Source organism: Cricetulus griseus, assembly GCF_003668045.3.
Source record: "Cricetulus griseus strain 17A/GY chromosome 1 unlocalized genomic scaffold, alternate assembly CriGri-PICRH-1.0 chr1_1, whole genome shotgun sequence".
Classification (NCBI taxonomy): domain Eukaryota; kingdom Metazoa; phylum Chordata; class Mammalia; order Rodentia; family Cricetidae; genus Cricetulus; species Cricetulus griseus.
Window position 1 is genome coordinate 271643133 of NW_023276807.1, and position 26357 is coordinate 271669489.

The 26357-nt window shown below is 45.7% G+C and overlaps 1 protein-coding gene across 13 annotated transcripts in view; it reads right to left on the bottom strand.

The window, feature by feature from the left end:
• Positions 1 to 26357, bottom strand: part of Dock9 (dedicator of cytokinesis 9) — a 253751-nt gene that overhangs the window by 186753 nt on the left and 40641 nt on the right. For 2 of the 13 annotated variants that reach the window (XM_027389662.2, XM_027389659.2), the window contains exon 1: positions 11233 to 11576. The exons of 5 other annotated variants lie outside the window; for them this stretch is intronic. In XM_027389662.2, the coding sequence (XP_027245463.1) occupies positions 11233 to 11394 (162 nt within the window). In that variant the 5' untranslated portion in view covers positions 11395 to 11576. Of the gene's footprint in view, positions 1 to 11232; positions 11585 to 26357 lie in introns of those variants that run through there. 6 more of the 13 variants (XM_027389668.2, XM_027389663.2, XR_003479914.2 and 3 more) reach the window with 5 other exon arrangements.

Sequence of the window (26357 nt, forward strand, 5' to 3'; positions counted from 1 at the left end):
CTGTGTGTCTGTCTGTCTCTGCTCTGGAACTGCCACTGATACCTCTGTCCTCTTTGGACAGTCACTTGTTAGTAAACACAGGAAAATGGAGAAACAAACCATGGCTCTGGAGAATGCAGCTGCCGGAACGGAGTTTTTCTGTCGCCAGAATGAACCAGAGATCCACATGAAGACCAGTGTGAGCTGCTTTACGAATGGGCTATTTCCCAAGAAAAAGAATTTACAAATGCACTCGGCCAACCCTTCGCTCCTGGTTCATCCCAACACTGAGGTGTTGAGTATCTGTCCATGGACTTCAGAAACAGACTACTTAGTTCAGCTACTTATGCAGCATAAGCTGCTCATTCTAGTATTTTTTAAAGATGAGTGTGTGTGCGTGTGTGCATGTGTGTAAGTACATGTGTACTATATACATGCAGCTGCCTGACGAGGACGTCAGAGGGTGTAGACTTGAGGGGACTGGAGTTACAGGAAATTGTGAATGACCTGGGATGGGAGTGCTGGGAACTGAACTCAGGTCCTCAGCAGGAATGGCAAACACTCTTCACCAATGAGCCATCTCTCCAGTTCCCTGTTTATTCTATGTTTTTAAATACAAATCGATGTATTTATCCCCAAAATAATTTCGCCTTTCTGTAATGCAATTAAACTGGCAGTTGGATAAGAGCTAACTTTGCCTTCTCTAGTGCATGCAGGACAATGCAGGAGAGAACGACGATGGGGTGGGGTGGCTTTTCAAGAAGAGTGGAGGTGAGTAAGTAGGACATCCACCACGGTGTATATGTAAGTGTATCTGCAGTGCCTGAAAACGGAGGTCCGCAGCCTCTGTGAAGGCCAGACAGCAAACATTCTAGTAAACATGACGGGTCTCTGCCATAGTAACCCACCTCTGCCACGGTTAAAGCACCACTCACAGTTATGCAAAAAGACACTAGGACCAAAACGCTGGTGACTATCCAATCAATCTCAGACAGGCAAGAATTTCTACACAGGAAAGTCACAGGAAAAGCTGCAGAAAAAAAGGGACATGCATTTCATGCATATGCCAAATTGTTAGTGCGACAATATAAAGAAATTAAACAAGGGCCAGTGGGAGACAGCGTGGCAGGTAAAGGAGACTACCACCGAGCCTGACAACCTGAGTTCAATCCCAGGTCGCACAAGGCAGAAGAAGGAAGCCAACTCCTGCAGAATGCCCTGTGACTATCACACTGTGCTTGACCATGTGTACATGTGTTTGTGTGAGCTTGTACACATACACACTAAAAAATATAACAATTTTTAAACAGTAAATTAAAATTAAAAGACAAATAACCAAATAAAGAGTATTTGAAAAAGACCTAAAAAGATTTCGAGTTTTTAGTGATGTGCCTTCCATCTCTCCAAAATGTTTACAATCGTGTACTATGTCCTAATGCAATCAATCATCAGTAATAAGGTGCTCTGTATGGAGGGTGACTTCCTTCTTGGTGTGGAAGGGTGGCTCAGTGCTGAAGACCACTCCCTGCTTTTCCAAAAGACCCGGGGGTTGGTCCTCAGCACCCACGTGGCAGCTTACAACCGTCTGTAATTCAGTTCCAGGGGATCTGATGCTCCCTCTGGCCTCCACAAGCAGTGCACGCATGTGGTGCATATCAACACATGAAGGTACATGATGTATTCACATAAAATAAGAATAAACAAGCTAGGCAGTAGACGCACACACCTTTAATCCCTGCACTTGGGAGGCAGAGGCAGGCGGGTCTCTAAGTTTGAGGTCAGTCTGGTCTAAGGGTGAGTTTCAGGGCTAAACAGAAACCCTGTCTCAAAACATAAACAAAAACAAAAGACTAGCCTGGGCTACATAGTGAGAACTTGTCTAAAAAATAATAATAAAATAGGAAAATAAAGGTCCTTCTTGCCTTAATAAACTCACTTTTATGAATCAGGCCTACAAAAATAACTGTCTAGTCACACAGTTCTTTGGTGTAAAACTTAATTTACAACAATCTAAAGGTATACCAACCAAAGTGTCCCAGTAAAGACAACGGACATAGGTTGTTATACTGGGTCATGTTTTAAAAGATGCTCTGGACTTTAGAAATCACCTCTAACAAAACAGAAGTGAAATGAGCAGAAGAGGCTTCTAGAATATTATCCCACTTTTAATATTTTCACATGCAGAGAAAACATCATTACAGAACAATATACCATGTAATTAATGACTTCTGGCTTTCGGGGTTTGGGTAGTTTTCTTTTCTTCTTCACTCCTCTCTTTAATCTCTGGACTCCCTACAATAATTACAGAGTCTCAATATAAACACAAATGTTACTTTTAAAAAGCAAGAAAGCCAGAGGCTCTTCCTCTCCAAGGCCCACGGGAGCAAGGCAGATGGACTGCCCCGTAGAAAACACACGCAGGGGTGGAGTAAGTGCAGAAAACGCAGGGGTGGAGTAAAGAGTCCTTACTCATCCGTTTATGCTCAGCTATTCGGTGCCCCTGCTACCCTTCTCCTCTGGGTGTCCATGAAACAGCTATCCTAACCCCACAAGGGCGAAGACCTCCCAGAACAGACACATTCCATCCCCTCAACGGAACATTTCAGAATTCTCCTAGGGGACGGAAGAACGCTGATGGGGCTCCAGAGCTGAGCCCCAGCCCGATGAAGCAGACAGAAATCAAGTCTCTGCAGTCTGCTTAACCGCTCCGAAGAGGGCAAAAGTGAAGGCTACCCCACTCAGGGTCACAGTAGGAGAACACAAACTTGCTTGCCTTGAAAAACATCTTAAACATTTATTATGAGGGTGGTGAGGAGACAGGAGCACATGTAGGGGTGAGAGGACAACTTTCAGGAGTCAATTATCAACTTGCACCATGTGAGTCCCGGGAATTGAACTCGGGTCGTCAGGCTTGGCAGCAAACACCTTTACCTGCCATCTCACCAGCCCTTGTCTTCAATTTTTTAAACTCCTTATTCCCGCAGAACAATCCACAATATATAACCAAGACCCTTTAAAGGCAAGTATTGCCTGATCTAACTATCCCAGAAGACTCCTACAAAGATGACCTCACAGGCATAAAAACATACATGCAAGGATGCCGACCATAACACTTAGAACCAGAAAGGAATGCAAGAGTGAGCACAGGTGAAACAAAACATTACATTCATGAGATTGAGATGCCATCAAAAGTGGGCTGTAAGTGTGCTTACTGACACGGGACGGCGATGGGGAGGAAACGGTGTACGTGGTAAATATGTATTACTCTCATTGGTTAACAAAAAAAAAAAAAAAAAAAAAAAAAGCTGTCCTGGCCAAGCTGGACAGGAAACAGGAAGAGGTTAGGCAGGAGAGCCAAACTGAGAGGGAGTCACGAGCAGATGCAGAGAGAAGCAAGATGAGCCTGTGTGTGTTGATAGAAGGTACCTCCCTCCACACAGCAAAGGGTAGATAGGAAATGGGCTAATGTAAGTTTCATGAGCTAGCTAAAAACAAGTCTATCGACTGAACATTTATAATTAATATTAGTTCTCTGAGGGGTTATTTGGGAGCAGCTGCCAGGACACAGAAACTCCGACTATAGAAGGTATCTGTGAAATCCTGTATGACAAGACAACATGCTGCAATATCACTCTTGTCTATCAGTTCATTTGGGTGGCTATACCAATAGTGCAGGCTAGGTGACAGCATAACTTCTTAGGGCCCCAGGGGTTGGAAATCTTTGGTTAGGGTATAGCAAAGGCCAAGATCTGTGGTTTCTCTAAGTGTCCCTCCCCATCAAGTAAGGTGTGTGTGTGTGTGTGTGTGTGTATGTGTGTGTGTGTGTGTGTGTGTGTGTAAGACAGAGAGAGAGAGAGAGAGAGAGAGAGAGAGAGAAACCACCTGACCACCAGCACAAATGAGAGGATTCTTACACTCCTCATAGAACCATATTCCTGACATTAGGGTCTTACCCTTAAGGCCTCAGGAAAACCTAACTACCTCCCAAAGATCTTACCTCTAAAGAAGCCGCCTTAGAGAACAGGACACCTTTTTCCTGGTGGGGAAAAACAATTTAGACCCTTCTCAATCTCAGTGTATGTAACACGAAAAATTAAAGACCCAGAAGCTGATATTGGGGTTTAAACTTCAAGCTGAAAATCAGAAAAGCAAAGCAGCCAGTCACAGCTCTCACTCTACCTCAGGCTGAAAGGGCTGATCTGTCTCCACAAGCTCTCACCAAGCCTCAGACTGTAACCTCTCCTCAGCGTGTCTAGAGAATAAATGCCTCTCTGAGACCTTGCTTCTGTCTTATATACCTCCCTAATGTTGGGATTAAAGGTGTGAGCTATAATTCTCTTTAGGACTGATTCACTCTTAATGTAGATCTGGGTGGCCTTGGACTCAGAGAGACCAGTCCATCTCTTAATCCTGAGTCGCAGTATTAAAGGTGTGTGTACCACCACCTCCTAGCTTCTGGATACTGGGATCAAAGGTGTGTGTGTGTGTGTGTGTGTGTGTGTGTGTGTCTGTGTGTGTGTGTGTGTGTGTGTGTGCTTCTAAGGCTTGTATCTGACTTTGCTTTTCTGAATCCTCAGTCAAGCTTTAGTAAATAATAGATTACTACAAATGTATTTTTATAAGCATATCTATGGTCTATACACATGGATGGCAGTCTCAAATATTTCGCCTTGAGATATTTAAACCAATGGTTTTCTCTGTACAATGGTTATAAGGCTGCTCAATTCCCACTGTTTATTGCCTGTTTATAGCTTAATAAATGTTAAAATAAACGATTCCCACTGTTATAAAATGGTGGATGCTGATGAGACCTTGGAGACAGGTCCCTTCCTCCTCTGCAGTAGGTCCCCTGGGCTGCTGCCCTCCCAAGAAGCAGCCACTACAGATCATGGCATCCTGCTCCTTGAAAACATCAGCCTGGCTCACTGCTGAGATCTAAACAGAGGACAGTGTGAGGAAGGCCACTAAAGGAACATGGAAAACAAACTATTCCACTGCCAGGGTCTGTGACTGAGGCTGGCACCAAGAATCACTGAAGCAATGGTGTCCCCATAGATGAAAGCCACAGACTCCTCCCAGCAGATGGAGCAGGGCGGGCATTATGAAAGAACAGCAGAACAATCAAAACTCAGCCTTCACTTTCCCCAAATCCTCAAGCTCGTGAACACACTGCCATTTTGCATGTACAACTTCTGCCTGCCCCCTCCACCCGCCATCTCATGGATGTCTATCCCAAGGACACACAGAGACACATATCAAGACTGGTGGCTCTTAGTGGCCAAAGAGATAGGTTCCTTCAATTCCCTTCTCTTTGCACAGTGCCCAATGTCAATGAATGGCTGTTAAATTAGTAAACAAGTTAAAGAACTTCGTTGCCAATACTATTTTTTTTTTATTTAATAATTCCAAAAGACCGTTTAGTCTGGGGAGGCTGAAGTACTCAGAGAAAATTCTAGATGCTAAGAAAGGCTAAATCCCCACTGAGGATATTTAGCAAAAATTCTATACTAGAAAAAAAAAACTTTAATAAATAGTTGCATGATCACAGTAAGATACTGGGGTATAACACAGTAATAATGCTAATAACAAAGGATATTCAAGGGTCTAGGACAATGGCTGAGTCGGCAAAGTGCCTTCAAGGAGGAACTGAGTTCAAACCCCAGAAATCAAATAAAAATGGCAGGCGCACCTGGTGGGCATGGGACTCACTGGCCAGTCTGGCCTTATTGGCGACCTCTAGGTCAATGAGAAAACGTGTCTCAAATGAGGGGTACAGTGTTCTTGAGAATGACAGCAAGGTTTTCGTCTGGCTGCCACATGTGCAGAAAAGTACAGGTATGCGCACACACACACAAACACACACACTCACTCATATACACACACCTACTCACACACACAAACACACACACTCACTCATATACACACACATACACACACAGACACACACTCATACACACTCACACTGATACATACAGACACACTCATACACTCTCACACACACACACCAACAGCAGTTGAGAGCAGTCATTTCCTTCTCCCTTTGTGCCCGTAAGCAGTTTGCCTCTGTATTGCTCCCTGGCGTGCAGGGGCAGTCATGGTTCTAACTGAACAACTTCTTTCTCCTCAGCTTTAATCAGAAGAAACAGAATATACCACAGAATAAGGCAAGAGGTTTTCAACTCTTCCCACAATTGCAGAGAGGAAGTAAAATATGGTTGTGCTGGCCATGAGCGAAATGGGACTTTCTCAGTCCTGGAAAGTAGAATTCACGATGCTTTGCTTCAGTTTAAGCCTTCACTCCTGTGGAAGGTTTTGACGGACTGGCTTCTTGGTCAGAGAGAAGCTGTGCAGCTTCTCTCACGTTAGCCTCCCAGCCATGTCGGATGTGAGCAGCCCCACCACTGCTTCATACCCAGCACAAACAAGCAATCAAGACAAACTCCCCAGTGCAGTGAACTCATTCATTCAATTACTTTGTAAAGCAAAAATCCTTGAGGAAAAACCCATACTCAGGAATGAGATCTGTCCCAAGTCAATCTTCAGCATCAACTGTGCTAAACTCGGCAGTCAGCGTTTAAACGGGAGAAGCCTGGGAAGATGGCTCGGCTGGAAGCAGAAGAACTCAGTTTCATGCCAAGAACCATGTTTTAAATATAAATATACTGGTGTGAGATCCTGTCTCCAAAAAGCAAACATCGAAGTAGACAGAGCCTAAGAAATGCACCGAGGCTGTTCTCAAGTCTCCACATGCTAGCCTACACACACACACACACACACACACACACACACACATACACACGGGCACTCCAGCACACATGTGCAGCCACACACATGAGCATATACACATACATATTTAAATGGAATATATTTGAAATTCAGTCACTCTACACTTACCAGGGTACCATCCTCCATGGATTCCAACTGATTCCTCGTTGTTTAAATATAAACAGAAGCTTCCATTAGGGAGGGTGCTTATCCTCCAACCTTCCAAAGCTGAAGACATCTGTGCTCTACTGAGTCCTCCCTGATGATGATCACAGAAAGGCTTTTTCATCGCTGTATAGTTCTCTGCTTGCTATTTTACATGTTGCCTTATTCCAAAGTGACTCACCCACACAGTAAGATCAAAATAAGCAGATGGAACAAAGCATATTGTCATAAATGTCGACCAGGAAATCAGAAGTGAGACTTAACAATTTAAGAATCTTGTGGTAGTTCCACCTGTCAGTGGTGAGGTTCGGGGGTCTCTCGGGAGTTTGAAACTATCAGCTTGAGCCCAATAAAAAAAGTTTTAAAAAACATCCAGGAGTGGTCGTGCACACCTTTAATCCCAGCACTGAGGAGGCAAAGGCAAGTGGATCTCTGTGACTTTGAGGCCAGCCTGGTCTACACAGAGAGTTCCAGGCCAGCCAGAGCTCCATAGTGAGACCCTGTCTCAAAAGCTTGAAATGGTGGCACACGCCTTTAAAATGGCACTCGGGAGGCAGAGGCAGTCGGGTCTGTGAGAAACTGGCCTGGTTTACAAAGCAAGTTCCAGGACAGTCAGAGAGACCCTGTCTCAAAACAACACACACACACACACACACACACACACACACACACACACACACACACGGACACACGGACACACGGACACACGGACACACGGACACACGGACACACGGACACACGGACACACGGACACACACAGACAAACACACTCACACATACACATACAGACACACACAAGCACACTCACATATACACACACAAACACACACATACACATACAGACACAAACACACACATACACATACAGACACACACAAACACATTCACACATACACACTCATTCACACAGATATACATACACAAACACATAAACACACAGACACACACATATGCATACAGACACACACACTCACACACTCATACACACTCATATACATATACACACATACTCATACACACACTCATACACATATAATCATAATACACACACTCATACATTCACACAGATACACACACCCACACAGACACAATCATACACACATACACACAGACTCACACACACTGACATACACTCACACACACTCACACTCTTATGCCGTCACTCAGGAAAGCACAACCACTCAGAATATGGGGAGAGGAGATTTCTTTCGGGGCTTGCCATGGAGAGGATACCAAACAACAGGAAACACCCAGCTGCAAGGCAATCACTTACAGTTAGCACTTTACCTACGACGCGGACGGTGTCCTAAGAGCCTTGGACAACTCACCCATTTCATAGCCCCGTGGCAAGTACCATTTTGTCTGTGCTTAGCAGATGAGAATGAGGAGCGGAGGTGAAGCAAACCGCCGACAGCCCACAGTCTCACAGCTAATAAGTCATGGATGTGGGCTTTGAAAACTGAAGACTGGCTCCAAAATCACACTCCTTAAAAATTTACGTTTTATTGCTGGGCGTTGGGTGGCACACGCCTTTAATCCCAGCACTCGGGAGGCAGAGGCAGGTGGATCTCTGTGAGTTCTAGACCAGCCTGGTCTACAAGATCTAGTTCCAGGACAGCCTCCAAAGACACAGAGAAACCCTGTCTCGAAAAGCAAATAAACCAAAAAAAATCACATTTTATTAACATATGTATGTGTGTCTATGCACATGTATGCACACATGGATGTTTAAGGTGGCCAGAAGAGGATCTCAGGGCTCCTGGGGCTGGAGTTGCAGCACAAGATGGGTGCTGAGAACCAGACTCTGGTCCTCTGCAAGAGCAGCAAGCACTGTTAACCTCTGAGCCATCTCTCTAGAGTCACACTGATGCACTACACTGCCTCTCATTGTCCCCAGAGCAATTCAGACTTGTCATCATCATCCTTACAGCGAGCATAACCTTCACGGTGATTGGAGGAGAGCACCAAACTTGGCCAGAAAAGAAATTTCACAGAGGCCAAAATGAGGCTGTGCGGGCACAAGGCTCTCTGGCTGACAGGCAGATGCTGGGGACACCTAGTCTCTAGGATTAGGGGCCCTCGAGTCTTCAGACTATCCCAACACAAACTTCAGCATACGCCCGCCCTCAGCGAGGTTTGGCATGCACTGATTGGCTGGGGTAAAGCGGGACTCCAAGGTCAGCTGTCACCAGGCAGAGTCACACCTTGGAGGCGTCACCAAGGCTACAGATAAGGCAGACACCTTCCCCACCAAAGCTGGGGACCCTAACAAGGACCCATATGATCTGAAGATTAGGTCAGGCCGTCTTTACCTGGCGGTGACCCAAGGGGTGACAATGGGCAGGGCTTGCTGGGGTGCTGCGGGCTAACACTGGGCATTTACGGTGACTCTCTAAGAAGTAGTATCTGAACAAAGACCTGGGGGATCCAGGCAAGAGCCACACAAGGCCTGGACGGCAATGTCCCAGGAAGCCTCAACAGTCAGCGTGAGTGAACCATGAGAAGGACAAGGGGAACAGGAACAAGTGGAGCAGGGGAGTGTGCCGTGGTGGGCGGTACCAGTGTGGAGACCCCTGTGTGGGTTCTGCATTTGAGCTGGACTAATGGAGGGTCCTAAGCAGAGGGGTACGGTAGCCTGAGCTTCTCCAAAGACTGACTGCCTGACAGGTGCAAGGAGAATGCAGGAGCACAGACAGGGTTGGGAGCACTCACGGGGTTGGGAGCACTCACGGGGTTGGGAGCACTGACAGGGTTGGGAGCACTGACAGGGTTGGGAGCACTCACAGGGTTGGGAGCACTCACAGGGTTGGGAGCACTGACAGGGTTGGGAGCACTGACAGGGTTGGGAGCACTGACAGGGTTGGGAGCACTCACGGGGTTGGGAGTACAGACAGGGTTGGGAGCACTCACAGGGTTGGGAGCACTCACAGGGTTGGGAGCACAGACAGGGTTGGGAGCACAGACAGGGTTGGGAGCACAGACAGGGTTGGGAGCACAGACAGGGTTGGGAGCACAGACAGGGTTGGGAGCATGCACTGGGCCAGCAATCAAAGGAAACGAAAAAGCAGGTGGGATAAACCAGGACAAGTCCATCCAGCCCACAGGAGCACAAGCCTGCAGCACAGAGGGGGAGCACTGCCTTGACTAGTCCATCTAAGTCCCAGGCTGCTTGCTGGCTATAGGTAGGCGGTGAGGAAGAGCACAGAAATGGGCTAGTCCCTTCTAATCTGCTATTCTCCAAAGGGTATCTCAAAATACAGCAGCGCTTAAAATATTCAACAGTTACTATAGCACCACTTACAGTCCGCACCAAATATAACACTGACTCCCAAACCTCTCTGACAGCTCGTATGACGCTCTCCCTTCTTCCTTCCCAGTCTTCTGAGTGCTGATCTCATAAGCCCCTCCACAAAAAAAAAAAAAAAAAAGTCCTCTCCCTGGGCTCCTGCAAATGCAATCCCAAGGTGCATACGGTTCACCACCACCCCTCCTCAGGCTCAAACGGCAGCCTCTCCACTGGTGCTGAAGCAGCCCCTGCCTTTCCGTGTGCCTCGCCCTCCCGGGCAAATGCCAGCAAGGCTCACACACAAATTCTCACATATACTTGTCCCTACTCATTTTGACAAATGTGCAGTTGGAACAGAAGGAGAAATGGCAAGGCATCTGAGGGAGAGGACAGCCAGTATGTGCTTCCCCACAGCTTGCTGTGCAAGAAGAGGTCACCGGAGGCACGCCCATCTGTGACTCGATGCCTCTTCAAGCACGGACAGAACTCGGCTTTTCTCATGACCCTTCCTTCACCCATAAGCCGTAGGGTTGAGTTTTAAGAAAACAGCACTATGAATATTTGCCTCGTGTCCAGTAGTGTGTTCTTTTCATGAGCCCTTTATAGTCCCTGAATGAGAGAGGACTGACCACAGCCATTAGCAAGACAAGCCAGGTAAAAGGCTGAGAAATAAAGATGCCGAATAATTTCACCATCACTGGGAAAGGGGGTCGCATGTGAATGTCTCGATATGCACTCTGCTACATACATTGCTCAGTCTACACTCAGAAGCCTGCAAAGCTGCCTCAGAGAACTAGTCTAATAAAACACCTATCTTCATTAACACATAGATAACACCCTCACACACACAAATAGGTGCTTCAAATGCTAAGCTTAAGATCACTGGCTACTCATTTACACAGACAATATATGCAACACTTCCACAGACTGTACACACATAAGCATACTGAAATAGACAAGAGCTGCTTTGCAACTAAAGGCTAGCTTTCTTTTAACAGCACGGAGCTACTTGTTAATTAAATGAGACGGCGTTTTACCAGGCATGGAGAGATCAATAGTTCCGAGTCTTCTTTCGACCAATTGTATGCTGTATATTCAAGGGCATTTCTCTCTCCTTGCTGTGCACACATGTAAGCACAGTTTCTCTCGAAAACGGTGCGGATGCCTTTGAAGAGAATCACACTGGTAGTGCAACCCATCCCCAAGGTGTGGACGTTCAGATTTCTAGCAATTGCTACTCCATCTCCACATCAGCTTCCTTGGCTCTTCAGACACAGGCTCCCACTGTACCATCTTCATGACAAGCAGTTACCGGCACCGAACAGAAGGGAATTGCCAAGCTGTCACACTAGAATCCGTTCCTGCCCAACAGTCTGACAAAAAAAAAAAAAGGAAAGAAAAAAATCCAGGCACCCCATGTAAAGCAGGAAGGGTGGGTGGTGCAAAAGCAAGATGACACACCTCAGATGGACCAAGACGGTGAAAGTATCGGTTTTTTTTCCCAGTAAGCCGCTTCACTGCTATACAGAGAACAAATGTGCAGAAGATTAACCTGGGGTTGGTGGGAATGTGCTGGCTCCTTGGATTTGCCTGGGATTGCTCTGAGTCTCAGAACCTGCCCAAAATAAAAGAGACAGTGCCAGACAGCCACCCTGCTGCAGATGCCGCTGCTGCGGGAGGCACAAAGAATTCTGTGCTGTAAGAAATCACTCTCCCAGAATGCTTCGCCTAGCATCTCTATTAGCAAACATCTCTTTCCTTGACCTAAATATTCTGCTTGTTTAATCTTACATCAACGAGGAAACAGAGAAGCCAAGGGAAGAGGAAAAGACAATCTAAAAACCGAGAGAAAACGCTGAGATGCCTGCTGCTATGGAAACACGTGTAAGCACACTTCAAACAACCTTTTCCTCGTACAGCTAACAGCCTGCTGGCAGCAAAGCTCAAGAGAACACACGCATGGCTGTGTGATCCTGACTCTGCCCACCTCCGATCTTCACTAGAGAGGGCTAACCAAGTTCATGCAGCTTACTCAAAGATGCAAATGAGAGCATGGGCAGAGAGTTGCTCCATCTGGCTGGCCGAGTGTCTCTAAAGCAGCAATCTACAGTCTGCAATGGCAGCTACTTCAACAGTCTCATTCACAATCAATATTAGTATCTTTGATCCACAACTAATACAGGTCCTTAGACCACAGACTCAAATCAATGACACTACAGTATTATCACGTAATACTCGTAAGGAGGGACTAGTAGGTTAGTTCTTGGTTGACATAATACTACGTTGACTCCTGCCTGCATGTGGGGAAGACCCTCCCGTGTACAACACACATCTAGAACAAGAGTCATTCTTTTAGAGCTGTCCAATATTCCTGACAACCTCTTCCATCTATAGAATTCAAAGCTAACCGATAACCGATACAGAAATATGACCATTCAGCATGGGGGAGTGTTCACCAAGGCCTTCGTGAGACACTGCAGTGCAGGCAGGAAAATAGCATGGAAATTCATCTACACCTAAACTGAGTACTGAAGACCCTCAAACCCTGAACATGTAAATTGTGATGTAAATTGTCTATCAAGTTTGTTTTATTATTTTCATCAGTTTTAGATAGCCTAAGTACAGAAACAAGAGCTCCCTTTAAGATGTAAGAGGTTATGTTTGAAATATAAAGATTACAGTTGAACTTTACAGTGGATTATAAATTACAAGCAAGCAAGTTTTAAGGTGTTGGTACATTTTGTTCTATTGAATTTCCTTCTAAACCCTGTGTTAATAATAGTCAGGCATGAGGAACACCTATTAACCCAGCACTCAGGAAGATCTGGAGACTGAGATCACCCTAAGCTACATAATGAGTTCCAGGCCAGCCTAGGTTACATAGCAAGAGCCTATATCAAAAAAATTAATTAATTGATTGAAACCTGCAGTAGATGAGCTGCAGAGAGTGCTCAGTGGTTAGGCACACTGGATGCTCTTCCAGAGAACCCAGGTTCAATTCCTAGCACCTACATGGCAGCTCACAACCATCCGTAATTGTAGTTCCAGGGGATCTGACGTCCTTTTGCCCTTCTGGTTTCCACAGGGACTGCACACATTCAGGGTGTATATGCAAACACATTAACATCGAGGCACACACACCCCAAAAAGGAACAAAGTGCCAAGGCATGCCACATGAATGGATCTGAAAACACTGTGCTGAGTGAAAGACACTAGTATAATTCCAGTTAAATGGAACAGCCGAGATGAACAAGTCCACAGAGACAGAAAACACAGCTGAGTGTACAACTCGCCCTCGGAGGCTGAGGCAGGAGGATCATGAATGTGGAACCACCCTGAGCTACACGATAGAAGGGAGGAGGAGACAGTTGGACCAGTACTTAACTACCTGGGGCTGGGGAGCAGGACTCTGTGGCGACTGCTACGTGGCTGACGTCACCCGGAGTAATGAAATGTCCCCAAACTACAGTGTTACTAACACAAAAACTGTCTACACGTGACCCATCCTAACAAAAGGACACTAAGAACGACCTCTGCACGAGTGCAAGCGCGTCTGAACTCCATTTCTGTTCCGTGTCCCATCTGGGCAAGCTGACAGGAAGGGCCAGGTGAATGCTTGACACACACTGGTAAGAAGTTAAACAACTTAAGGACGCCTCAAACCCCAGATGGCTACCAAAAGATCCCAAGCCAGTGTCCTTTCCCTGCTCTTTTGCCTACCCTAGGACCCTCTTGGGAGCCCCCCTGTTATTTCCCCCAAGAAAATCTCATTAAAAATGTTTTAGTTAAAAAATTTCTTACATAGAGTATATTCTGATGACATTCTTTCCCCACCCCCATTCCTCCAGACCCTCCCCACCTCCCTCCCTCGCCACACAACCTCATGGTCTTTCTCTCCCTTGCTCTCTCTCAAAAAATAAAATAAAGAAAGAAAGAAAACAAGAAATAAAGGTCAAGTAAACAAACAAACAACAAAATACAGTTAAGACAAAAACAAAACAGAAAAGGGTACACACACAAAAACACAGGGTCCATTTTGGCTATTCCTGGGCATAGGCCTTGTCCTGCAGTGAGGCTGCTGTCCCTTTTGTCACCCTCTTGATGGACTCTGTGTGCTAAGTGGGGTATGGTTAGGCGTGGCATTTGTCCTGTTACTGCAGAGTGACTCTCTGGGCGGGTTATGTCCTAAGAAAGCTGCTACTGAAATGGAAGACTCGCCAGGCTCCAATGGGGGGACAGGAGAGAATGCAACCAAGAATTCTTGCAAGCACAGCCGGCACCTCTTGTTCTGCACAGGATTTTCTGTGACTTAATGCAGCTGTATCTTCCCTGGTGAGGTGAACATGTTTTGGGTGCTTCTCAGGGCAAGGGGTTCTGCGACCAACAAGCCACCAGAAGCTCTATGCACTATCAGTTCAGGCTGAGCTCTGCTGCCTCTTGGGTGGCCACAGAAGTGCTCGAGTGCAGCCAGGGCCCACAGCAGGCATGTCCCAAGCCAGAGCTCCCTCAAAGCTGATCATCTGGAGCCATCGCTCCCATCTGCAGCGTTCTCCCTGCCAGTGTCTCAATTTAAATGTCTTCTAAAAGTCAAATTCATTTACTTGGAAGATTCCCTTATTACTCTCCTAGGAAATCTAGAAAGAATCTGAGGGAAAAATCTCAAAGCATAAACTGAAGCTTACATATTTCAAACGGAAATTATCTTCAACCCACACTAGACCTCTTGGAGATGAGGAAGCCTAGGGGGAATTCTGTCAAATCCTGTCTTTTAAACAACATGGATATCATTTTAAAATGAATACTTGTGATGAGGCTCCGACACCAACAAAAACAGAGGACACTGTACCCAGATAAGCCAGACACAAGGAGCCTCCACGCCTCTGCTCCAACTAGGGGCTGATTAGTGAAATGTATGGCTAAGATGATCCTGAAGAAAACCAAGGGAAAGAGAGTTGAATGGGCTTTCCTGTCTCGTGGAAGAATGGAAAGCCCAGGAAGGTAACCAGTCTTCTCCGGACATCCGTCCCACGGTGCCTCACTCCTTGTAAAGGGCAGAGGAGCTGGAGAGACAAACTTCGTGGCATGTATTCCCTACTTCCCCTTGGTCCTGGCCTCCTGGGAACAACCCTTTGAACATGCATCCTCGTAGAAAAGGGGTCGCTGAGAAGTCAAGTTATGACTCAGACAGCTTCAGCCACTTTCAGTGTGAGCTATAAAGAATGAGGCAACCGAGTTCTGTGGATCCATTAACCCCTCAGCTCTGGGAGATGCCGGGAGCAGCCAGACTTCAATTACTGTTACGAGAGGTCTCAGAGCAAAACTCATGGCTACTGAGGGAGCTTAGATCTTTATAGAGAAACCAATAAATCCAGAAATGCTGACCCTGTGTCAACTGCAAGACGCTACCAAAGGAGCTCACTCGTTGGCCTCAGCGCCTCTCTGAACACCGGGGGAAGCAAGGAGGGAGGTACACCACGTAGAAGACTGAAGCCAGGCAGGAAGCACCAAATGTCCAGCTGCAAGGGAGACCAGATGAAAACCAGGGAAGCAAAGTAACCTCCAAGGGGCATAAAGCCATCACCGCCACCTGTGACTCATCGTGGCCTCCACCGGCCTTTCTGAAGGGCTCTACTTCTGCCAGATGTCTGAAAAGGTCAAGCTGCCACAAAGCACAGAACTGCGCAAAGTAGGAGAAACTGCGCCAGCCTACCCAAGCCCCAAGCCGCAGTCGCCCTACCCCAGATGCCCAGGCCAGCCCCCATTCGCATCTGCATGCACAGCAGGCACTTCCTCCCTGAGCCAAGCCACCAGGCCTGCCTCAGCACCCAGAGACTGCTGACCCAGAGACACCAATGAGGAAAGGACACGCAGCAGAGTCAGCAGCCTGAGCCAATAGGACCTTGGGAGGAGATATAAAGGCAGGTCTAACTTCCTTAATAAACAAGTCTGCAGCACACTCTGCTACTCACTGACTCCGGGTGCCTGAGTCCTTGGTGCTCCCTGTTGTCTCCCCCTCCCCCAAGGGGTGTCCGAGTAGGGTCACCTGCAAGATGCAGCAAAGTGAGCAGATGCCAATCACCCACCAAACAGTGCAGGCTCACATACAGAGTCATGTGATGTGGGAAACACAGACTAAAATCAGATCATACACACTGCCGCTACTTTTCTAGCAGCTGGCCGGCTTCAGTCTTTCACTGTCTCTGCAAAGAAACAATGTGACCACTTTCATTAAAAGAAAAAGACTGTGAGCCCAAACCAAGCTAAAAACATTCCTTTTATCTTTAACATCATTATGAATGAGGGCTAGACAGGTGGCTCAGTGGTTAAGGGCGCTGGCTGCGCTCTGGGAGGACACAGGTTCAATTGCAGCACCCACATGGTGCGTCACGAGCATCTCAAAACCCCCATTCCAGAGGACCCAATGCCTTCTTCTTCACTCTGTGGATATGGGGGCAGGTACCCAGTACACACACATACATGCAGGCAAAACACACATACACATATGTAAATCTTTCAAAATTTTTTAAATACTGAAATAGTTTTTTTTTAAAAATTGCAGCTTATTCGGGTTTTCAATTAGATTCCTAAAAAAAAAAAAAGCAGTAAGAAGGATAGCATGTGAAGGGACCAGCTCCCCATTTCAGCAGCCATAACAGCCTAGCACATGCTTGCCTGACCTTGCCTTGGTCGCTAGGAGGTCAGATGCCTGCCTCGTGGCAAGGAACCAATCAGAAGTTAGCTGGTGGTGCTATGCTTTATGGCTCTGGGTGTGCTTTACGGACAAGCACACAGCAATGACACACAGAGCATAGCAACCACCCTGGGAGGGCCTATGGGCCATAACAACCAGTTGGCCAATCAACACAGGGCAAACCCTCCAAGCCTGGAGGCACACCAACCCTGAGCCTGTGCATACCCCCAGACACTCCCCTTATGCTGCCCTATAAGATCTCTATGTCATGGCTTTGCAGTGTCTTTCCTAGCCATCTGCCATGGTGGTTGGATGAAAGACCCGAGCTAACATGGGGTTAGCTCGTTAAACAACTATAATAACGCCTCGTGCTGTTTGCATCAAGCTTTCGACTCCGCCCAGTGATTGGGGTCTCGCTGTCCTGGACCAAGATCCTGGGGGCCTGAGCCTCCAGGGGTCTTTCACAAGTATGTCTCTGAAACTTAGGAGAAAAAAAAAAAAACTGTTTCAAAGCAACCTTTGTTTTTTAAAAGTAGAGTCAAAAGAAAAAAAACAAAAAACAAACAAAAAAAAAAAAAAACACCACACTCTGAGCTTGTAATCAAGTCAAAAAGAATTAGGCTTGTCTGTAGCTTTGCTAATGCACACTCAACACCTCATCCTTCCTGGGTGAAATGGCGCCCACTGAGAGCCTGAAGCAGAGGGACCTCAAAGCACGCCTGGACTAAGTGCAAAGACACTGCCTCAAAAAAAAAAAAAAAAAAAAGACCATTTCTCTAACTCCTTCAGAGTTTTATTTTCACAAAGACAAAAAGTTTCAGAGCTTTAAAAATTCCTATTCTCTCTGTCTGCCTGTCTTTCTCCACCCCTTCCTTCCTCCCTCCCGCCTGGTTTTTCATTACAGAATTTCATGTAATCCTGTTTGAGGCTCGTCCTGAACTCTTGATTCTTTTGCCTCTACCTCTTAAGGGAATTTATATATAAACTAGCTGAAAAACCATGGTTTGAGGGGGGATGTTTTGTTTGTTTTTTACCATGAGTTCACTCAAACATTCCCTGATACATAAGTGACTATAACTAGGCCAGAGAAGAAGTAGAATAATTTTAGCAAAACCACCCACGGCAAAAGAATACGACAGATTACAGATAACGCCTTCTAAGACAATTATAAACAGAAAGGACCAAAAAGAGATAGCCAATAAGCAGGTGAAAAGTCACTGGGGGAAATGTAACTCAAGGCCACAGTGAGATGTTACTTCAGCACCAACTGGCAGCTAAACTCTAAGAAGAACTACCATAAGTATTGCTGGAGACGTGAAGAGGCCTGGAGCTTTGCACAGACCGAGGATGGAAATGAGAAACAGCACAATGTCTTCAGAACCAATATGGCAGTTCTCTAAATAGAGTTACCATATGGTCCAGTAAAGGCCGCTCCTAGTTACACTCCACACAAAATCTTCAACATGGCTGTTCTCAGTAACCCTAAAGTCCATTCACTGGTGACCAGACAAACAAAATGCGGTACAAAAATGGGATGTTCCTCAGCCATGAAAAGAAATGAAAGCCGGTCATGGAGGACACACATTTCATCAGTTCACTGTCCACAACAGCACACCCATACGAAAGGACTGGGGGGCTGGAGGCAAGTCAGTGGTTAAGAGCGTTTGCTGCTCAGTTGTGAACGGAGCATCTACCCCCAGTGGCTCACACGTCCTGTCTGTCACTTTAATTCTAAAAGATGAGACTCCATAGTTTGCCTCTTCAGGCAAACACATGTGCACGTAAATTCACATAGACATGTAAAGTGAGTCCCTTTAAAATTTTTCTGAGGAGCGGGGAGTTGGTGACACACACCTTTAATCCCAGCACTCTGGAGGCAGAGGCAGGTGGATCTCTGAGTTTGAGGCCAGCCTGGTCTATAAAGTGAGTGCCAGGACAGTCAGAGAAACACAGGGAAACCCTGTGTGGGGTGGGGAGGAGGCAATGTTGAGAAGAAAGTAAATGAGTGGTTAGCCTAGAGCTAAGCTAGGGGGTAATAGCCAAGAAGTTCACAGTTTCACTGGGGGAGGAAGGGAAACAAAAATGTCCCAAACCTAACTACAGTGAGGGATATAAAAGCATAAATATTGTCAAAACCCAGTGTGCTCTCTAAATGAGTTACGGTAGGAGGGATCAGATCCGGACACGTCAGGACACGCCATCAGGACATATCACATCAGGCACAACAAAACACATCAGAACACGGCAGGTCAGGACACACAGTCACAAAGACGCACTGCTCTGAAGGATGCCCTGCACACCTTCTAACACGGCAGATGCCCTAAGCACTCCTGATGCTGGCTGTACCTGTGAGAAAAGACAGGGCAGGAAAAAAAAAAAAAAAAACCAGCAGGGTGGTTTCCTGATCAAGGGCCAGTTAAAGCTACTGTCCTTAACATCTACAGAAACCCCTTCTGTGAGGTCGGTGACTCTGGCTCGCTCATTGTGGAAGGCGAAGCCAGGGCCCAGTTTGTTCAAAGAAATTTCTTTTACAGATGTCTTCCCACAAGATATTCACCTTGGCTTTAACCACAAAGCTCTCCGGATCCAAGACAAAAATACTGTTTGGAGAAAAAGTCAGAGGGATGGAAAGATTTTTAAAGAAATTACTCAAGTCAGAAAACTGGCTATGTTTAGGGCTCATCATCTGACCAGTGAAGGAAATGTAAATTTTATTAACGTTAAGGAAACATCAATAAAAGTGAGACACTGGATCCATCTCTGTGTACCAGAGTAGCACACAGGAACCGAGTCCAGCTACATGTCAGGTCCTGAGTTCAGAATTGAGTTACCTCGTTTCCACAAAGAGCTAAGGCCTACTGGTGATACCCTCTGTGGTGGCCATCACTTGACACCTCCAAGGCACAATGATTTCCAAAGAAACCCATCCTCCTGCTCAGATCCATTGAAGGGGTGTGGCCAACACTGATACCACGTGGAATAAGACAAGAAGCCAACCGTGGCTAATGCATCTGGGGTTGGTGATGAGTGACGCGCAAGTTCAAGGGGCTCTTTATAGCAGGAACTTTTAAAACACTGTCAACCATGGATCTCCTCAAGAAATGCGCTGTTCAGTTAGGACATAGCAAGTGCGTGTTAAAAATACTTACCTTTATAACATGTGCAACACAACTAGGTGACATTTCAAGCACTTGAGTTTATCATAGTTCACCAGAAGGACGCAAGGAGTGATGATCACAGATGAATAAACTGTTCTCGGGACCATTTGTGGGCTGAGATTTAAAACCCATGCCACGCACCAATTATTGGTAAGGGGACACGGCATCTGCAATCAGTGGCTCAGGAGGCAGTAACAGGATACAATGATGGTGTGGGGGAGAACGTTCTGGAAGAGTTCTCTCTCACATGATGCGGTATCGATGTATTTGCTGTCTCCCCAAACTCAAAGACTCTGGTGGGAATGCTCTCCATTGCTGTAGGCACCCACTCAACAGAACCCCTGCTTCTTATCTATGTAGACGTTCTGGCGTTGGAAGAACGTTAATCAAAGAGAAACGACGTTTTCAATGAAGTAAAGGTGGGACAGTCCCGTGTTCATTTGGGACTCAAGTCTACACTGCCATCTGGAGTAAGAGTAAGGTGGGGTGCTACCTCCCAAGCATCGACAGGCTGTGCCTTCCTTCCTCCCGTTTCCGAGACTCAACAAGGTAGCTGGGAACTGCTGCCAGCAAACCTGAGAATTCAGACCTTCAGAAGACTATCAAATAAGAATCTTCATGGGGGGGAGGCCCAGCTGGGACATGGAAAACATGAAGGGTACAAATGCCTAATACATGGTGGAGAGCTCTGCGCCCACGTCTGTCAGTGAGGTAAGAAGTGTGCACCTGACTTCTCTTTGTGGTGGTTTGAATAAGAATGGCCCCCACGGGCTCACTTATTTCAATGCTTAGTCATCAGGAATTAGCTTCACTTGAGAAGAATTAGAAGGTGTGACCTCGTGTTGGAATAGGTGTGGAGGAAGTGTGTCATAGCGGGTGGGCTCTGAGGTCTCAGATGCTCAACCCAGGCCCAGTGTGTCTCTCTTCCTGCTGCCTGTGGATCAGGATGTAGAAATCTCAGCTGCTTCTCTAGCACCACAGCTGCCTGCAGGCCACCCTGCTCCCCACCACAATGACAATGGACTAAACCTCTGAAAATGTAAGTCAGACCCAACTAAATGCTTTCCTTTATGAGTCGTCACGGTCATGGTGTCTCTCTTCACAGCAATAAAACACCAGGATACTTTTGTATTATTTTATGTAAGCTCCTTGGATACTGAACTCTACAATATAGACTTTGTGAAACCGAAACTCAAAGATTAATTAACAAAGCCAAGAAATGGATAATAGGTCTCTCTCTCTCCCGAAGAGCCACATACCATAAGTGGTGACACTGTGCCAGGGCAGATGACCCTGTGTTAGGAGGAGTTGTCGAGAACATCTTCACTCCCTAGGAAAGACATTTGCATTCTGTCAGGGCTGACACAAATGTTTTCTGTTATGTGAAAGAGCCGGTCTATTTAGAAGGATGGGTCAAAATACTGACAATTCACAGTAGAGGAAGACTGGTGAGGATCGATTGTCTCAGCTCTGGCCACACCCTCTAAACTTAGTTTGTGGATGCTAACCCATACTTGTATTTCACCAGTTGGTCCTCTGGGAAATTCCTTGTAGTTTTGCTGGCCTTGATCTCCCAGAGTCACCCCCAAAACATGTCTTTACCCAGGGTATGGCTGTTCCATTCTGTGTAGTAGCTGAAGCAGATTTGTAGGTCTGCAGCTCTTAGCACAACCAGCCTCACACAGCCACCTGACACCCAAATCTAGGTGTGAGTTTCTGGGACCTCTGCTTCGAGTGTCAATGGGTTAACAATGAGGTCTCATGTGTGCACCCTGAGCTGTGCCAGGAGGTGCTTCCTCAACCCACCGCTCGGGTATCTTAATGCTTTTTACCTTTCCATTTAGCAACTTTTCTTTGAAACAGCATAGTTTACTATCCTAGGTTATAAACATGGTTTTTTAAAAGATGGATCCCCAGGGAACACAAAGTATGACTGATAAAGCACATGAAAAGATAGACAACATCAGACATTAGGAAAATGCAAATCAAAATTATAATGGTATCTCACCACAAGCCTATCAGGACACACAAAATTTTAAGACTGGCCAAATCGACACACAAACCCAGAAGACTCGAGTTCAATCCCCAGAACCCACACTGGAAGAAGACTGATTCCTGGAAGTTGTCCTATGACCTTTACAAACCCATATATACATACACACACCAAAGAAATGCTTTAAAAAAAATGAAAGATTGCCAAACTGAGCATTTCAAAGGATTTATAGCCACTGGAACACGTGCACACTGCTGCTGGATCCACTTTGAGAAAGTTCAAAACAGCTGCCAGAAGACCCAGGAACTCAACCCTTCGGTGCTGACTTGGGACAAGTGAAAACACAAGTCCATAAGTAGGCTCATATGACACCCACAGCACTATGCAGGATAGCGAAAGGCAGAAAGACTACACATGTCCAGCCAGCAGAGAGCTCATACGTAAACGTGTTTATGGGGAGAACTGAACGCAATACTACTTGGCAATAAAAAGTGAGATAATAATGACAGGTGGGGCAGCAAAATCGTGAGGCAGCTGATAGACAAAGGTCATGTGTGAAAAACCGCCATCGATATGAACGTTCAGAAAAGGAATCTGTAGAGGCAGAAGGCAGATTGGGAGCTGACTGGAGCTGGGGTGGTAACCGAGATTAGCTGCTAATGGGGAGACTCGTCTTTTGAGAATAATAGACGTGTTTTAAAATTGGGTCATGGTGATGACTGCAGAGATCTGCAAATTTACAAAAATTCAATGAATCATACATTTAAAATTCTAGAATGAATGTCAGGATTTAAACATACACTTTGCTATCATGGTGAAATAATACTCTAGGTCTTGTCAAAATCAAATGAAATAAGAAACACAATGTCCTTGTGTCTGTTTATACTGAGAATTACATGTGCTAAACGTAGTGGGCCTCGGGACACAAACCATCACAGTAAAGCGGATGGCTTCCATTCCCAGCCCAAAGTTTCGCATGAGGTATTAGAGAAATGTACATGTAGAAAGAAAGACGTTTTGATTGCTTCAGAATAGACAGCTCCAGCACTAGCCAGAAAGAAAACCTTATGAAGCTGAGAGAATTCTGTCTCTCACAGAAGACAATTCCTGTTTCCTCAGGAACATGTCTTGAGAGGTGAAGATACTATGTCACAAAAACAGCAAAGCCTGACTGACCGCTAGCATCAAACACATCGCACACATCACACACATCACTGGAAACAAGCTTGGATATGGTAGAGAACTACCCCAATGTAAAAGAGACCCCTGGCAGATATAGCCATTCAAAGACGAGAAATACGTTTTATAAATGAACGACTCCATCTTGGGTTCTTTTGCCTGTTTCTTATGATGTAAAGAATCTAGACTTACCACAGTGAGTTTAAAAGGAAAGGAACTAAAATTTAACCAAAAGTCCAATGTACTCATATTTTGAAAAGACATCCCAAAAATCCATGTAAAAAAAATCTCCAAAAAAGAGTATTACTAGCTTGGATATACAATAAACATTCCCCTGCCTTCTGTTTTTAAAGTTATTTTGGTAATTTTATAATTTAAAGCTATTTTCTTAACACCCTAGTATATAACTATGTAGGAAAGGAAAAAGTAAAGCTAAGAGGAGGCACCATTTCAACACTAAGCCTGGAGATACAGGTCACTTACTGCTGTCTGATGGCAAGAGCCACGAGCAGAGAAGAAAACAAACTTGACCGAAGTCACACAGCTTACATGTGGGGTGTTAATGAGAGCTCTTGGCTTCCTGAGTGTCCGCTCTTTCTGACCTGTCACATCGAATCTCACTAACCACAATGACGAAAGATTATGAAGCACTTACACATGTAAGATTCTGAAGGAAAATATTTTGAAATTGCAGTTGTTTATTTAGTTACATTAGTTCCTTAAAATAGAGCTGCCTTCTGATTGGTGGCCAAAAGCTGAGCTCTTTCTACTAGCTGGGAGGTCTAAAGAGCAGGACCAAAGGGACATCAAATGACACTGCTGAGCAAGAGTTCAGACACAGCTCCTCTTATCCCAGGATCCTAGGAGCATTCTAAGACAGCAACAGTGGTCCGTGCACAGCCAAGGCCAGCATCTGCCTGCCACAGGGGGCTGCTTCGTGCTCTCCTCAGAACACAACACGGAAGCTGAGGATCAGTCTGGCTCCTAACGAGAACCACAGTAAACTCAAAGGCAGATCTCTCCAACTTCTGAAAATAAACAAAATCAAGGCCATTTCTGGGAAGACATGCTACCGAATTTCATAATAGAGATTGATCAAACTCATTATGGACCAAAGAAATGTCTTGATATTAATGCATTTCCTTCTTGTAATTCATGGGAGACACCAGTGTGGGCCACTGGCTAGAAGGCACCAGGAAGAAGGCTAAGTGGATTCGGTGGAGGCCACACCAATGAGATTAGGTGCTATTAAACAGATTCTAAAATCCATTCAGATAGGAAACCCCTTAAATCTTTCTTCTACTCGCAAAAGATAAAGCAGCCTCTTTTCTCAATAGAGATGGAAGTGCTACAAATAGCTAAAGTGTGTGCTATAAATCAAAGGGGTTTGATGGCCTGTTGCTTTTTCACTGCAAATACCAAAATCTTCATAACCCAACAGGATTTCTGAAAAGTCTGTCTTCAGATACTAAACTCTTCTACTCTGGGTAACCCAAGTGTGTCAACCTATGTTACAAAGTCTTCAACTTAGCTTATGTCTCCTTAGTTAAAAATTAGCATCTAGCGACTGGAGAGATGGCTCAGAGGTGAAGAGCACTGGCTGCTCTTCCAGAGGACCTGAGTCCCATTCCCACCCAGCACCCACATGGAAGCTCACCACTGTCTGTAATTGCAACTCCAGGAGTTCCAACACCTTCACAGAGACACACATGCAAGTAAAAACACCAATGCACATATAGAATTTTCCCACAGAAAGATTGAAACTACGTAAAAATGAAAGCTTGTATTTCATGTCGTTAAAGGTTTAGTAGCAGACGGCAATAGTGTAAAAAGCCATTGGCTCCGAGGAGCAAACGTGATCATAACTGCTAAAGTCATCACTCTTTGATACAAAAGGTAAAAACATGATATAGGATGTTTGCTGTAGCTGAACATATAACAGGTCTAAGTGCACACTGCTGCTTTCCTACCCGGTGGCTGAGCTAAAAATCGAGAAATGTCTACACCGTATCTCCTGTTCCTTGCAGAGCATCCCATCCAGGTAACCCTAGTGATAGTAAGGGTCATTTTTGGTTCTAAAACAAAAAGTCTGAGATCAAAGATTAGATGATGCCATTCCAGCTCCTCCAGAAAGGATAACCAAGCCCAGTATGTAAAGAAATCCTCCCATAGCCATGTTGCCCTCAGGTAGGATACGGGGAAATGAAACTCCTGTCCCAGGAGTACTTATGTGCAACAGAGACCAGAAATGGCAGCCAGGCAACAGTACCCAGTGCCCTCTGTTCCTGCAATGTCATGGGTTCTCCACTTTATAGGCACTGGCTGGGACAGCAATTTTCTCTGGTTGTGAACAGGGCCTACTGTGCCATTGTCCATGTATACTGTCCTGAAGGGATGGCACAGAAGACCAATACCCCTGTGGTTTGTATAAAGTACACCTCATCCATTGCATAGTATAACCATGGGCAGCAAGGTTCAATGACATGGCCGGGTATCACTGAGCTTCTGTCTGCACTAGGGTGTGCAGTCGTGTAGCCACAACATCCAGATTAGAATCAGGCCCCCTGCAAGCTTCTACATTTAACATGCTAAGTCAAAGGGACACTTTATATTAGTAGAGGGGGCAACACAGCGAATGCCTAGCCAACTTCAAGGGTCCTCAATATAGCTCAGAAGCAGGGACTCTCTTCTCCCGTCCTCTAATCAGGAAGTACATTCAGGGTGCTCCATCTAGTGGATTGATGGAAGATCCTCAGGATAAGGTAAACAACAGCTCAGAGCATCCATCATCTCTCTCACCCGTAGCCAAATCGCAGCCCCGGAAACCAATGACAAAGGCCATACAAGTTCAGTATCTCACACATAAGGACAGTAGAGAGGGGCAGAAGGAGAGATCGTAGCTGACGAAGCTCCCAGGAGTTAGGAGTGAAGCCACTGTAACTGGTTAAAAATAAATGCACCCTAAACTTGCTCCCTCCTGTTTCCCTTTTTCTCTAAACACAGTGGGAACTCAGCAAAGAGACCACTTCAGAAAGACACCAAAAACATGGCAAACAAGGTGCAGGCAGAAGAGATGGCTGGCAGCACCAATTATTGTACATATCTGTACAAAATTTTATCTATAATTATTCGTAAACAATT